The 16,543-nt window shown below is 35.6% G+C and overlaps 1 protein-coding gene across 7 annotated transcripts in view; it reads left to right on the top strand.

Moving 5' to 3' along the window:
- ATP11A (ATPase phospholipid transporting 11A) overlaps positions 1-16,543 on the top strand; it is a 120,128-nt gene that overhangs the window by 80,794 nt on the left and 22,791 nt on the right. For all 7 annotated transcript variants that reach the window (XR_005258995.1, XM_038154397.1, XM_038154404.1 and 4 more), the window contains exons 11-22: positions 1,128-1,278; positions 2,473-2,670; positions 5,138-5,311; positions 6,698-6,861; positions 7,150-7,221; positions 9,280-9,353; positions 9,592-9,695; positions 11,378-11,559; positions 12,041-12,292; positions 14,191-14,365; positions 15,613-15,715; positions 15,976-16,121. Coding sequence is in view for 6 of the 7 variants with exons in the window: in XM_038154397.1 (XP_038010325.1) it covers positions 1,128-1,278; positions 2,473-2,670; positions 5,138-5,311; positions 6,698-6,861; positions 7,150-7,221; positions 9,280-9,353; positions 9,592-9,695; positions 11,378-11,559; positions 12,041-12,292; positions 14,191-14,365; positions 15,613-15,715; positions 15,976-16,121 (1,795 nt within the window). In the remaining variant the exon portion in view is untranslated. The remainder of the gene's footprint in view (positions 1-1,127; positions 1,279-2,472; positions 2,671-5,137; positions 5,312-6,697; positions 6,862-7,149; positions 7,222-9,279; positions 9,354-9,591; positions 9,696-11,377; positions 11,560-12,040; positions 12,293-14,190; positions 14,366-15,612; positions 15,716-15,975; positions 16,122-16,543) is intronic.

Below are 16,543 nucleotides of genomic sequence, written 5' to 3'. Positions count from 1 at the left end.
TTACAATGCAAGTCACATAACACCATATAAATGAGGTTCTCAATACCAAATTATTCTTGTTAGATGTTCAAAAAATAAAGCTGTTTTGATTTAATGCTTAGGTCTTTAATATATGATGTTTTGTTATTCAATAAGACTTTTCTTTCACTGTTTAGAGTACATTTACTGACAGTTTTCCAAGGCTGTTTTTTATTATCCTAGCATTCAATGCTTTTTTGCAATTGCTTTGCAATTAAGTCTTGAATTCAGTAAAGATACCTTTTAAAATGCACTTTACTTTGGATCAGCTGCAGCAACAGTGCTTGTCTGTGGCGTGTTTTCCATGGTGTAGCTGAAGTTAACAAGTTCCATACAGATGTATATGATGGGAAAGTATGACAGTGCTATCCTTAAGGAGTGAGCTGACATTGATTGCTTACTATTTTCTATTCCTACTCTATCTGAAATCATCAGCTCTGAGTAAGGTGTCCAGCCTTGTGAGAAACAAGATGTCGTTGATTGAGGCAAGATGTACTGACCAGCTGACAGCCTTTCTCCTACACAGTGACTGAGCAATGATGATGTGTCTCTTTCTGTTCTTATTGGTGTATAACCCACAGCTTTAGGTTCATGCCCATCATTACTGAAAATACAATCTTAAATGCAAAGTGTTCTTGCTCTTTTTTTAGATCTGCCTAGAGTTAAAACATTAAAGCTACGTAGCAAAATGTTCTTTTTTGGTTTTTTTAAAATTTCTATAAAAGTACTTAAGTGAGTGATCTTATAATGATTCAGCAGAGTGGCATGAAAAGGTCTGCAGATTCAAGCCCAGTTATTCTGTTTTGTTTCTATCTATGCTGTTGTTTTCACTAATGTACTAGTTTTGGAAATTTGTCACACGCATTTTGGAAACAGCTATAAAGACAGAAAAAGACAAGTTAAAAATAGGAAATACTGCAGTTGTAAATTTTAATGCAGTATTACTTTTCCTCATTGGAAAAGCACTTTGGAAGATTTATTTAACATCTTAGCATTGCTAGACTTGCAGCAAATATTAGACTGATGTATAACAGACTGAATATAACATTTTCTAATAAACTCTGTAGTTTATATGCTAATGGGGTTCATATTTTGCCTTTTTTTTTTAGATCAATGAATGTATTTCTTGTTGTATACCTCTGTATTCTTGTCAGTAAAGCACTGATAAATACTGTTCTGAAGTATGCCTGGCAGAGTGAACCATTCCGTGATGAGCCATGGTACAATCAGAAAACAGAGCCTGAAAAGAAAAGAAATTTGGTATGGAAATTATTTATAATACCAAGAAAGTTTCCGAAAACCCTTAATTTACAGAGATTCTACTGAAAAGTATATACAGCCTGCTTACTTACCAGTCATGCTTTTTTGCTGACAGTGGTGATAGTGTACTTGTAGAAAGCTTGTATGTTAATTTTTGCCCTTAAGTTGTTTGTGTGAATTTAACTGATGGGAAAATCTCTAGTTTAATATAAAAAGCTTCATGAAAGTGTTTTGGAGCTGCCTGTTATTTATATAAATTACTAAAGAATTGATGTCTCGCTGAGAAATACAAGGGCTGGAAGGAATCCCACAGCTATTGGCAGTCCTGTAAGAGACATGGTCAAAATAATCCACTGCGGGAATCTCCATGAAAATGCCCCTCAAAAGCTTAGTTTCATATTGCTCTGAGTACTTGAGGCATCAGAGAGCATCAGTGACCAGTGCCAGATGTTCTTACAGGAACAAGGACATTGTCCTGAATGGATACTCAGAGGATCCGAAGCAGTGAACTGAACCCTGCCCTACAGAAAGCACAATATTTATTTCACTAAATCCTCCCAGTCAGACTAGGGGAAAATATGCTTCCTTACCCTAAATGCATGAGGAGCACATGCTAGGCAGGCATTCTAGAGTTCTCATTACCACCAGTAGCACTGTCTCAACCTGCTCAGTGGGTTGACTGTAGCTTCACCAAGTCTCCTCCACTGAAAAATTGAGCCAGGTTAGGTGCATACATTCGGCTTGTGTTGAGAGAGGGAAAGGAAGCCCTTTATTTATTTATGAAATGCTGCTTGAAAGTTATGTAATTTGGTAATCCCTGAAAGAGTTGCTGTGGAACTATGCTATTTTTTGGTAATTTTTGAATATCCATGTTAATGTTTTCCTTGTTCCCCAGAAAGTCTTCACCATGCTCATTAGTTGCTCTAGAACTTTACAATAATGCTATGTAATAGCATTCTACACCTGTATATCTGTAAAGAAAAATGCAGATTTCAAATAAAAAGCTCTATTGCATGCTAGTTATGATGTTATAAATCATGAAGGTTTACATCCTCTGCTGAACTGTGAGCTTTGAAAGATGTTGCTTATTGTTCAAAAGTTATTTGAAAAAACAGATTTGTAAATACATGTAGTAATCTTGCAGTGTTTAATGGTACATGAAAAATCAATATTTCCATCTTGTTTCTTTGTCAGTTTCTTCAAGCTTTTACAGACTTCCTTGCATTCATGGTTCTTTTCAACTACATTATTCCTGTCTCCATGTATGTCACTGTGGAAATGCAGAAATTTCTTGGTTCTTATTTCATTGCATGGGATGAGGAAATGTTTGATGAGGGTACAGGTGAAGGACCACTGGTGAACACTTCTGACCTCAATGAAGAGTTGGGACAGGTAAATTTCATTGAATTATACATTTTTTTTCAACTGTTTCTACTGTAAGTTTTTATTTTAAAATTGTTACTTCAATTTTTTTTTAGTTTTGTTTTATTTTGTGGAGTTTTTTTTTTTGCAGCTACATGTGCATTTTCTTTAGTGCTGATTAATTTTAAAAATTTGAGATATTTTTGTTTTCAGAATCAAAAATTCTGATTTCTCACCCAGTCAGTGAAATTCAGTATTCAGAATTCAGAAATTCAGAATTCAGTATTACTGTAGTAATACTGTAATATACTACTATTACTGTTACTGTAATACTGTACAGTAATACTGTAAGTATTAAGTATTCCTCTCCATTGATTATAGAGGGAAATTTTATAAGCATCTAGCTTCCTTAGATTAAAAGTTAGATGCAAAAAAAAAATCCCTTTTTGTCTGACTAGACTGACACTGCATCTCCAGACACAAGTTTCATCCATTAAAATGATCAATTGTCAGTGTCAGTTTTGAGAAGAAATTCTGTTCTGTGTTAAGAAAATCATCATCTTGAGACAGATACAGATACATTTTGTTTGAGAAAATATTTAAGATCTCAGTTAAAAATGTTTTAATAGGTTTTCCAAATAAATAAATAAGATGTTGTGTTTCTTTCTAGTCAAACAGGTAATAAAGGTTTTAAGGATACATATCTATTTGGATTAAGGGTGGTACCAGGTATTTCCTTATTATGGCAGACAATTGACATTGCCTCCAAAAAGATCCTCAAAGAGGATCTGCTGAATTATGGCCTGGATGAGCAGGCAGTGAGGTGGATTGAACAGCTGGGCTCAGAGGGTGGCTCAGCAGCGCACAGTGGAAGGCCAGTATCTCGCAGTGTACACTGGGGGTCAGTACTGGCTCCCATCCTGATCATGAATGATTTGGATGACTGGGGGCCATCCAGCTGGAAAGCAGCTTTGCAGGAAAGGACCTGTGTGTCCTGACGGAAATCAAGTTCAGCACGAGCTATCAGTGTGTCCTTATGGCAAAGAGAGCCAGGGGCATCCTGGGCTGCATTAGGCAAAGTGGTGCCAACAGGTCAGGGGAGGTGATCCTCCCCCTCTCCAGGCCTCACCTGGAGTGCTGTGTCCAGCTCTGGCCTCCCCAGTACTGACACATGGGCATGCTGCAGGGAGCCTAGTGAAGGGCCACAAAGACAGCCAAGGGGCTGGACTTTCCATGGCTTGTGCAAAGAAGAGTAGGGAGAGCTGGGACTGTCCAGCCTGGCGGAAAGAAGGTTCAAGGAAGACTTTACCAGTCTATGCATACGAATCTATAAATACCTGAATGGGAGGGTACTAAGAGGATAGAGCCAGGATTTTCTCAGTGGTGACCAGAGGCAGTGGGCACAACCTGAACATGAGAAAACACTGTGCCAAAGCAACACACTGAATGACTTGATTGGTAGCATTTTGTAAATTTTGTGATAAAACTGAATGTAGGGGTTGAGATGAAAAAAATCCATATAAATCCTATCCACTCGGAAAAAAAGTTTAATTGTGGGTATTTTGTCCACAGATAAAAAGCCAACATAAAATTTGGCATTTGCCTTTTCAGATTAGTGCATATTATAAAAGTCAATCTCAGTGGAAAGTGTGCATAATTAATGATGTTTTTGAAGACAGAGCAAAAATTTATTTGGTTTTTAGTTTGCTCAGTGCACTGCATAAATGGTGAAGCTTGATAAACAATCTGATGAATTCTAAATAATAGCCTTATTTTCAGTGTTTAGTTCCTTACCTTACTTATTTTCCTATTTTATCAAATATGACATGCAGTGTGTATACAATACCTACATCCAGGATCCAGAATTGAGCCAATCTAGTTCTTCTAGTTGATAGTTCAGATTTTGGTTTTAGTTTTAATGTTGTTAGACTTAAGCACTGGGGCTCATTGTAAAAGATAAAGTTAATGAGAAATTCAATATTGAGACAAAATGAGTGTTTCCAGGGCAATTACAGTGCCCAGGTGTATAACTGTATGTGTCCACAATCCTGATTTAAACTAACGTAATTGTAGTGGGGAATTCTGATAGTACCCTAAAGACTGTTCTGACAGTAACTGATCCACATCCAGGCATGTGCATTAAATAATAATCCCTGGGAAATGAAATTTGTATGCATTTTGTTTCCATAAATACCTGTCTTGCAGGAAGAAAGACATTAAAAACTACGAAGGACCTAGAAAGAAGAGTGTAAGTAGGTTAAACACATCATTTACATCTGTTAGGAGGAAAAAGATAGCATTGTTTGATACTCTTGTAGGATAAAATCTTTCATGGCCTATACTTCTATGAAGATAACTGCCAAAAGAAATTGTTGTCTTCCTTTTCTGAAAGAGCATAAGGATTTTCAAAGGAAGGTGTAGCCCAGTAATAAACTCAGTTTTGTTCAGAGACATGGAAAATTCTGTTCACATTCCTTTATTTTGTGCTCCTTTGCAGATTGAGTATGTCTTCACAGATAAAACAGGAACATTAACAGAGAACAATATGGAATTTGTAGAATGTTGCATCGAAGGGCATGTTTATGTACCACATGTTATCTGCAATGGCCAAATCCTCCATGATTGTACAGGCATTGATATGATTGATTCATCTCCAGGAGGTAGTGGAAAGGTATGATAACTCTTTCTATGTTATTGGTTTTTTTACAATGAAACATGAAAATTGAACTGTACAGATGAAAGGAATGTTAGAAATCTGACATTCTTGAATTTTACTAATCAAAGTAGATAACTGCATAGACATTTTCATTTCCTAGTTAAGAGTAAGATTTAAAGGCTTAATGGGAAGTTTCTCATTTTAATACAGTTGTAAAGCTGAGTTAAAACCCAAATATAGAACTTTATCTGGTTAATACCTAGACACAGATAACTGGTTTCTATTTAACCTTAGCTACAACAGAGAAAGCAAGACAGGAGAATCCTCGAAGGGGAAAATGGGGGCTTAGTGCAATCACTTATGTAGTCATCACTGAGTGAAAATATGGCTAGAGAATGGTTTATGATGAAATTGAATTACTTTAAAATGTGACTTAATTTAGCCACATCTGAAGTGTGCTACCTACAGCATATATGTATTGTGGCTATTTGCTGTGTTGAAAGTTGAAAATTAGTTGAAAGTTCAGGAGTCTTCATGTGTCAACAGGTGAACAGGGTGTATATGGGCAGGATAATCACAGCCAAAGTACAATGTATTTTTTATTACATCAGTACAGTATTGTATTCACACTCACTTTGTATCATACCCTTCACGGTGACAAAATGAGGTCTCTTAAAATATGTTGGTGTAATTCAGCAGCCTTGTGTCTCTCACCCATGACCCTCAGAATGTGGTCCTGAGGCTGAGTTTTTTTCTTGGAATCACAATGTCACAGACAGTTTGCATTTAACAACACAGAAGAATAGGTTTCAGGCACAAAGATAAAGATATAACACACACAGGTATCCATGAAATAGAAATCTCTTTCTGGTGCCAGGAGCTGTCATTACCAAACCATCTGAAATTTTATAGGAAGTGGTTGGCTGGAGCTGCCAAAGTATGTGCACTTCAGTAATTTATTGAGTTCCGAGGGATGTTCAAGCTGCTCAAGAGATTGAAATCTGTAAGCCCTCCTAAGACCTGTGCTCCAGGTACTACATCCTTCTGTGTGAACTCAGGACTTTTAAACAATACCTTGACTAGTATTTAACTAATATAAGTTGTTAAAGTTTAAGCAAAAGTGAAGGAAAAACACCTTCAGCTACATCTAGGATTCGGAGGAGGTAGAAGATGCACGCTGGGGTTTTTTTGCATCATTAGCTTGACTGGTATGGCAATCCTAAGGGTGCAAACAGCTGTGACACAATTGTGTGGTTGCCACAAGGAAGGACCTGGCTCCCCCTCAAGGAGCCTGCCTTTGTCTGATTAATAATCAGCAGTAATCAGTGATATCAGTCACCTCCAAAAGGAAGAGTTTTCAAGTGTTAACACAAAATCACGACCATTCCTTTTATTTTTCAGGAGAGAGAGGAACTATTTTTCCGAGCTCTTTGCCTCTGCCACACTGTTCAGGTAAAGGATGATGATAGCGTAGATGGTTTGAAGAAAAACCAGGTACCAAGAAGACCTTGTATATATATATCATCATCACCTGATGAAGTTGCTTTAGTCGAAGGAATACAGAGGTATGTGTGTACTTAGGTATTATGTTTTTCTAAACTACAGATCTAATCACTGAAGCTCAAATTTCTTTTCGGAACAAAAATAGTAATAACAAACACCAAGTAATCTCCAGCTGATTGCTTTCTTAACATGAATTTATGAGTATTTATAGCCTAAAATCAACTAAAAACAGTTTGGGATTTTGGTGTTGGTTTGTTGTGGGCTCAGTCTTAAATCCTTATAACAATGCTTAAACTGGATAATTATATATTTGTTGCATTCATTCTCTTATTCTGTGTTTCATTTTACAGACTTGGTTACACCTATCTAAGGCTCAAAGAAAATTACATGGAGATCTTAAATCGGGAAAATAACATAGAAAAGTGAGTGGTTAAAAATATAACAAAATAGACAGATGAGTTTTTCTTGATGTGTTTAATAAACCATTGTTTCCTTACAGATGAATTTTAAGTCAGGAAAGCCAGGAACCTTGTGTTTTAGTAGAAAAAGAAAGAAAATACAGTAATTTTAATTACTTTCACTTTTTGGACATTATATGCAGTATAAAATATTGATATGACAATGAAGGTGTGGTGTGGGATTCATGACCTACTCTAATAGTTCCTGATGGTTTTGTACATTCTTAATAGAAAATGCTGCTTACCCAATTTGCTGTTCACAGATAATCCATGGAATTTGCAGGAGGGTAATATCTGTAGAATAAATTTTGTGGAACATAAATATGACTCAAATTTTCAATAACATTGGAATAGTACAGCTGTTCCGTGGTATGTACATACCCTTGAAAATTTACCTTACACTTCTCTAGAAGTCTGCTGGTTAAGTCTCTGGTGTATCCATATCTTCCTGCTTGGGTACTCTGCTAACTGTACAGGAACTCTTGGACATAAATATAGGAATCCTGATGTTACTTTAACCCCTTTTAGGATAATATGGAGACTTTTTAGGCTCAGTTCGTAAGAACTGGAGTGAGTATCATTTGGTGACTCAGAAGAAATTGCTGTAATCATTGAGAATTTTCTCCCAAATTTATCACATTTGTAGACATAGGCCTGATGTAGCTTTGCACAGGTCTGAGTTCTAGGTTGTTTTAAAAGGACTTGGGACTGAATGATCTCATTAAACAAGCAGATTTGTGTAGCTTGTCCCAGCTAGATGGTGGCAGGGAGCTACAGTCCCCCTCTCTTGGGCTCCGCTGATTCCCAGCTGCCAGGAAAGGCACAGTGCAAAACAAAGGCAGCAGTCACAGATCCTGGGATAATTTTATTTGATGTTACACTTCCCCTTCAGTGCTTCCAGGACCTCGATCTCAGGGCAGACAATAGCTTATATACCGAGGGAGGGTCACAGGGGAGGATACAAAATTCAGCGAATCAATAGAAATGTAAGGCAGGGAATACAACGTGTAACCAATGAGAAATCCCAAGGGAAAAGGCATTTTCAGTGAACTAATAGAGTTTGAAGAAGAACAAAACTGACAGGGAAGTTTCTCGAGAGAAGGCAGTTTTTAGGGAGAGATTGGCATTTCATGAAAGGAGGAGTAAAGAAAGTTCTGGGAAAAGGGGCAGAGACCAAAAGACAGCACAAGAAAATTACAAATCAAACAATAATCATACTAATAACACAAAACACACCACAACAGATTTGGACAGAGACGAATCCTGAAAAAGTTGGGATTAATGATTGGATTGCTTATGTTTGTTCTGGAAAAAGGGAGGCTCTCTTAAGGGAAATAGATAAGAGAGTAAATGATAGAAACAAACTGATTAAACCAAAACAGTGCAACAGGAGCTTGTGTTCATTTTTCTTCTTAAAAAGGAAAGGAACAAGTGATAAAATCAAATAATAGAAATAATGGCAAGTATAAAACCAGTAAAAAGAAATATTTTTCTTTTCACTTGAATAAATTATCTATAAACATTTGAGCACAATTATGGAATTAGGTCAGCACTTCTGGGAGATTAGGAATAATAAAAACTAGAAAAATAAAAAAGACTTGGGTGTAAGCATGCATTTCAAGTTCTAAGGCTACGTCTAAGTATTATATATAGAAACTTACTTTATAATCAGTGGAGTGCTCTGCTGCAAGGTTTCTAGTCTTCTACTTAAATTAGAGTGACCATACATCTGAGGATACTTAGGGACATCACAAGTTCTGTTTCAAGTAACTAGGAGCTAAGGGCTTTCCTTACTTAGTATTTGCAGCCTGCTGTTTCATTTTGTACTAGTTCCATATTCCATAGTACTCAACATAATCTTCCATGTTAGAAGAAATGTTTAATTTCTATGCTTGAAGTCATAATAACCAGTTTAGGAATCGGAAAAAAATAAGAGTTGTGTAAAAAATAGTTCTATTTCTGTTTCAGGTTTGGATTATTGGAGGTTTTCAGTTTTGATTCTGTGTTCTGTCTCTGTCTTAGGTTTGAACTGTTGGAGGTTTTCAGTTTTGATTCTGTGAGACGGCGAATGAGTGTAATCGTTAAATCTTCAACAGGTAGGGCTGTCACATTCTCTTTGTTTTTTTGTCTCACTTGAATTTGTTTCAGATTTATCAGAGTTAAGCATTAAACACAGTCTGTATGCCTTTCTTTATAAAATAAGGGACCAGGTACTAGCATGAGTACAGTGTTACCAAAAAGTTGGAAGAAAACATTTTGAAGACTTATTAATTTGGATGTTTTTTGAAGAAAGTGTATTTGGTTATTTTGAATTCTGTATGCTGTCTCTTTTAGGTGATATATTTCTGTTTTGTAAGGGAGCAGATTCCTCCATATTTCCTAGGGTCAAAGAAGGTAAAATTGACCAAGTACGATCCCGAGTACAACGCAATGCAGTGGTAAGATTCCATTTTGTTGATCTGTTCACATGATATCAGTGTCCGAAAGAAATGAAATGTTCTGACCTCCTGCTTTTTCTGCTAACAGATTTGTTTTTACAGGCACCAAGGTTATTCTATGCCAAGGTTCACTCAAGCTTTGTGGCTAGCAGTCTGTGTAACTCCCTTATTTGCATATGTCCTCTATCTCATCTTCCAAATGTCAGTTGTGGTGCAATATGAATACGTTAGGTATGCACAACTGTGTGTTAAACCAGAGGTCATCAGTTAGCTTGTTAGTGTGGCAATTTCACAACTGTGGTTTGAATTAATTTTTGAATAGAAAAAAAGTGCAAAACAGTAAATCTCTGTAAAAACTATTGCTAGTTTCAGCCCCCAGCCTTAGCAACTGTGACTTGCTGCCTTTGATTGCTTTACAAGCTCTGAGGAGACAGTGCAGTGATCATCAACATCTTATATTTTTGCTTGCTAAAAATCAGCTATGAACTGGCTGATCATCTTCAAAAGAAATTCAGAATTTGGTTTTACCTGAAAGTAGAATTTGGAGTGGTCAAGTATTGAATTCTGTTGTATCCGAAAATATGCAGAACTCATTGCAATGCAGGACAACTGCCAGTCTTACATTGAATATAATTTGCTGGCATCCAGTACTCAAACTGAAAACCAAGTATTATTACAGATACGTGGGAAAAAAAACCGCTACAGTCTCACCTGCTTTTGTTTTGAAGCAAAAAGCTCTCCAAGTGCTTTACTAAGCTTCACTTTATGGGACAGCTCTCTGATAATTACAAGTAAAAGAGGGTAATGAAATTGAAAAGTGTTTATGTATCATATCCATTCAATGTCTGTCAAGAAAGAAATCCAGACCAGCACCTAATTATTCATCCTGCATAATTGGAAATAGGACTGGCTCCTACACACAGAAGCCTCTCAAAGAAAATACCTGGCACCTGCTTTTATAAATTTCAAGAGGCAGGGAGATATTTTAATAATTGTCCTTCTTGGTTTGGTAATAAGTAACTATACAGAGACCTACTGGATGAATTAAAGTTAAGGAAGCTGAAGTGCCAGCTAAATGGCACTTTGTTGTGAGAAGCAATACATAACTCAGGTGGCAAAACCTTACTGTGTTTTTCCCCACCTTACACAATCTATATACTCCCTTTCTTATTCATCACTCAGTCCAGAAGTTTGATGCAGTGTGAAACACCCACAGCTAAATTATAGTTTTCACTTGATTGAAATGGTACAGTTGGATTTTCACTTTCAGTTCCCTTTGTGATGTTTAGTCCCTGTCTGTGGATCTGCTGCAACACAGCATCAAAATCAGACTCTGCAGAGCTACTATTTATATTAATATTATTTATTCTGACTCAACCTGCCTAATTATACACATAGGGAAAGAAACCTTTACCTTGACTTTGCCTTCTCTTGTTATATACCCAGTTGGATCACTGGGATGTTTACCTTCTGGAGATTGAGGTTGGCCCATCAGGTTGTAACTGCTTCTGGAGCAGAACAGAATTAAGCTGAACCATATCCTAGTCTATACTATACTGTGCTGGTCCATACTTAGTCACTTCATGATGTTCCTTTTTCAAATCCTCTAGCACAAACACCAGCAAGAAGTCTAAGAAGAGTTTTGTAAAATGCATTTTGTTTCTTCTGCTTGCGTTCTTTAGGAGGGACTGCGAACGTTGTGCGTTGCGTATAAGAAGCTCACAGCAGAGGAATATCGCAATGTACAGAAGCTGCTTCAGAGTGCAAAGTTGGCCCTTCAGGAGCGGGATAAAAAATTGGCAGAAGTGTATGAGAAGATAGAAAGAGATTTTATATTACTTGGTGCTACAGCTGTTGAAGATCGGTTAGTTTCATTATTTCTTAGTTTCTTATCTTCAATGATGATGACAAAGTAATTGAAGGCTCTTCTTCTGCTTTAGAGTATTTTTGGGAAACCCCCTTGTTTTAATTTATTCCACACCCTTTGCTTACTAAAGTCACACATGGTAACTTGATAACCTAGTTAAGCAACTAATAATAGTTAAGTGTACAAAAATCAGTGTATTTGATCCATGTAATAATTTGTTGATCAAGTTATAGGCAGAAGTTTCAGAGGGAAGGACTACAAAATGGGTATTGAGGAGATGAAGGAAGACTCTTTACATCTCAAAAAGATTCAAAAACATATACTAGTCTCCTAAACATTTTTGGAGTCCTACTTTGGGGAAAATTGTTAGATCTGATGACTTCTGTTGAAACTTTTTATTTGTTTATGAAAATCTTTCAATAAAGACCTCTCTCATTTCCAAGAATCCATCAATGCATGTTGTCAATTGACTTTACAGACTACAGGAAAAAGCTGCTGACACTATTGAAGCACTCCAGAAAGCAGGAATTAAAGTTTGGGTTCTGACAGGAGACAAAATGGAGACTGCTGCAGCGACTTGCTATGCTTGCAAACTCTTCCGAAGAAATACACAAATACTTGAGCTAACCACAAAGAAAATTGAGGAGCAGAGTTTACACGATGTGCTTTTTGACCTAAACAAAACTGTCATAAGACAAAATGGCAGCTTAACCAGGGATACCTTCTCAGGGTAAGGAAAAAGTTGGATTTTCGGGCCAGAAATGGGCTTCTGGGCATTTTGCAAACAATGGAATTATAACCAATTACCTTAAGAACAGCAGTATGTTTCAGTTTCTGTTGCTAATGTGTGAATTATTGTATGGCATTAAAGTATAAGCTTGTTAAGAGAAATACAGGGTTTCAGTCTCAATTCAGTCTCATTCTTTATCTCATTTCTGGTACTACTTTGACTATTAAAAGAAAAATCACAACTGATACTGTAATAATTTTTCCACCATAAAACTTTTAGCAGTGAGTTAACAACCATTTGTGATACTATTTTAGCAGAGATTTTCTATAACTCATAGCCTTACAGCTTGAATCTCTGGATCAGGTAATTTTTCTCAGCTCTCCTTACAATTTATACCCCATTGGTCTAATCAAGAACATTTTATATTCAGTTAAATAAGTATTTTTTCTCCATGTCATCTGTATCATTTTGTTTAAGTACCACAGGTCTTACAAGGTGTGATCAAACATGTTTGTTTAACTTTTTGTGCAATGCTAAATTCTAGATGTTAAAGCTCTTGGGATATTTTTTTTTGCCTTTATCTCCAGAGCTGGAGAATAATACTAAGATAGTAAAAGTGGGATTTTACCTGTATGTTCAAATTCAGGCTAAAAATATTTCACTATATTACACCAAACATTCAGTACATTGCTTGAACTTCATAATGATACCTTTTCATTTGATATTCTTGTACATCAGTGGCATTGCCCTATTTGTGCCAACAGTAGCAAAGTAGTGAATATATCTGGGAACTGTTATTAAATGTAGTTTACAGGATTTTATCTTAGTTGTCAAAAATAACTTCTGTTCTAGTAAGAAAAAGATGGAGATGCCTAAAATACATAATAATAAATATGTGTTTTTCTCAGAAACACTGGTGTTGATGAAACCATGGTTGTTGAAATCCCATGCACAGTAGTGTATAACCTTGGAGCGCTGAAAAGAGAGTAAAAATAAACCTCAGTGTACATTTATACAACGTTCACTGTTGACCTGGAGCCTGAGGCTGCTGTGTAATGCAGGCAGATGCAAGGGTGCTCTGAAATAACTTGTCTGGATGCCACAGAAGATGGTTCTTGCAGTCCAGACCATATTACCTTCCCCATTGTTCAGTGTATGATAAAGTAGTGAATAAACTACTTCCTGTGACTGTGGTTACACTTCTAGCAATGCTCAAATTACTACAGGCATACTGCTAATAGATTTTTATGGGTAAGAATATATTGTAATATTATAGGAAACATAAATAATTATTTTATTCTAGTAATATAAATAAAAGTAAACCTGTATTTGACTTAGCCACTACTCTAAAGGCAAAATATCCATATTCTAGATGTAGACAGTGGCTTTATCCATCTAGGCCAACAGGTTTCTTTTAGGCATTTCCTTCAAGGCACAATTTACTTAGTAAAAAAAATTATTTCCTCATCAGAGTACTTATTTTTCCTCTGTGTTATGGAACGTGCCACAAAATTAAATTTATTCCTTCAGCTTGGTTTACCTCACTGCAGTTCCTAGAACCTTTTCAAACCAAACTGAAAAGTCATTAAATATACACTCACTTGGCAAGTCACTGAGGTATCAGATTTATGTATTCAAACTGGTGAAGCACTGAATATTTTCAACATAGTCCAGAATTTTAAGATTTTGTAAATATCAGTAAATATCTTTAGATAAATAGATAAATAAATGATAATTAGATAAATAAATGTAAATATCTTTAGAAATGTATTAGCTTTGCAGTATTCTATACTCATTATTTTTTCATTAATTGATTTTCACATAATTCTTATTGCCAGATTTTAAATGTGTCTGAGAATTTTATAGTGACGCTTAGTTTATATTTTATCCCCGAACAGACTTTCAGCTGATACTCAAGATTATGGTTTAATTATTGATGGAGCAGCATTATCATTAATAATGAAGCCAAGACATGATGGGAGCTCTGGTAACTACAGAGAAATCTTTCTTAATATTTGCAGGAACTGCACTGCAGTGTTATGCTGTCGAATGGCACCTCTGCAAAAAGCACAGGTTTGTTTTTAGTTTCATAATTACTTGTTAGCTATGCACATATGTAAATATTAAAGGTTAATACTCTGTATGACTTACTATGAAAACTTAAGATGCTACCATTCATTTTTGTATCTTGTAAAATGGAAAAATGTAAAAAAAAAAAGGAGAGGAGAATTTCTGCTGGTGAGCAATTTAGATAATGGTATTGCTAAAACAGCACCCAGCTGTGCATCTGAATTTGATTTAAATCCATGCTATTCAAATTTTTATGGTTGGTATATGCTAATATGAACATATTTAATAAATGAACTAACTGCTCTCTTTTTAACCTAACAAGCTTGCTATAGTCTACTCTTTTGACACTGTAAGAACGTGTGTTACTTATTACTGCAGAGTGATATTTTTTCTCTGTTTTTAACCTAAGTGGAAAGCTGAGAAGAACCCAGACAAAAAGTGTGTGCATCACCATGTTTAAGTATACCTGACTGTTGCATTTGTTGTTTGTATCAAGTAAAAATACATCCTCCCATTACTGAAACCTCTCAAGATAGCTGAAGAACTTTTAAATGAAAGAAGTACTGGAATATGCATTCCTTTTCTCTTTCAGTTTGTCATATCTTTTTCTCAGTGTGCAGGTACAGCATATGTAAACTTTATTCACATTAACAGATGTATTTAGCCAGCACTATAACTATCTGGAAGTTTCTAGAAGTTTTTAGTTGCATCTGACTTGGTGCCAAATTTACAGAGGTGATAATTTGTAATGGAGAGATTTGGACTCAAATTTTTTGACAATTTATAGATCAATAGTTTTTATATGTATACAGAGTCCAATATATTTTCTTAAATGTAGGAAAAAAGTTCAACACAGATGAGAAAGAAAAGTTTTTAGTCTTTCATTTCAGGATTTCTTTGAAACTATGCACTCTGTCTCTGGAACCCTCTGGAACCCTCTTAATTTATTGATGTGCTGACACAACATTGAGCAATCTCAACAACACCTTCCATTATTTGGCTCTTCCTTCCTCCTGTTCCGTCTCTCTCAAAGTAGTTTGGAAATATTTAAAAAATGTTTGGAACAAATACTTTATAACATGAAGAAATGGTGATCTTTATGCATAGCTGTTGCCTTGAGTAATGTTGCTTTTGTGTTCCTTCTGAGAATTTCTTACAAAACTGTCTTGGTAATTTTTTTTTAATGTTACACTTACGCAAAATAAGCAAACCATTACAGAGGAGAGTTTCTAACACTATTTTTTTTCCAGATTGTAAAGTTGATTAAGTTATCAAAAGAACGTCCTATCACATTAGCAATTGGTGATGGAGCAAATGATGTCAGTATGATTCTAGAAGCACACGTTGGTATAGGTAAGCCTGCTGCTTAATATATTATTTCAAGTGAAATGACAAAACCCATATATTTTTTAAAAACAGGCAATCTCAAAGAATCAGCTTATATGTGTTATAGACAACTTCTAGTGCATTTATCCTAGGAATTGTATGAGATTACAGTCGTGATCTCCCATTACATCAGTACCATAGCATTATTATATAATTTTGCAGTTAATTGTATCTTTTTAATAGTTCTTTAGTTACTAAATAGCTTCACCTCTTTTTTGTTTTTAAAGGAATCATTGGCAAAGAAGGTCGTCAAGCAGCAAGAAACAGTGACTATGCAATACCTAAATTTAAACATTTGAAAAAAATGTTGCTTGTTCATGGGCATTTTTATTACATTAGGATATCTGAACTTGTGCAATACTTCTTTTATAAGGTAGGAGAATGCTTATTCCATTTACATAAACCTCAAAAACTTAAATGGTAATATCTGACTATGTACTTTTTTCCCAGCTAATGGTACAAACCAGCAACAATTCCATAAAGAGATTTCCTTGAATATCAGATGCAGTGCTGAAATGGGATTATTCGTTTTATTCTGAACATGAAGTGAAATAGCTTTTATATAGATAGATTCTATAATCGATGTAACATTTAAAACCAAAATTCTTAACTTATTTTTTCATATCTTGCAAATCCCATCTCAGACTGGTCTGCTCATTTCCAGTTCCTTCCAGATTGTCTCTATAGTGAACTTTTAAAGCACATTGGAAATAGTGTTTGAGAACTTAGACATCGCTGCAAATTAAGTTATGCTGAATTCATTAGGATAGTGTAGGTGGAGAAAGTTGATAGTGA

This window comes from Motacilla alba, chromosome 1 (assembly GCF_015832195.1).
Source record: "Motacilla alba alba isolate MOTALB_02 chromosome 1, Motacilla_alba_V1.0_pri, whole genome shotgun sequence".
In the NCBI taxonomy this organism is placed as follows: domain Eukaryota; kingdom Metazoa; phylum Chordata; class Aves; order Passeriformes; family Motacillidae; genus Motacilla; species Motacilla alba.
This window is presented reverse-complemented; position numbering and strand designations above follow the sequence as displayed.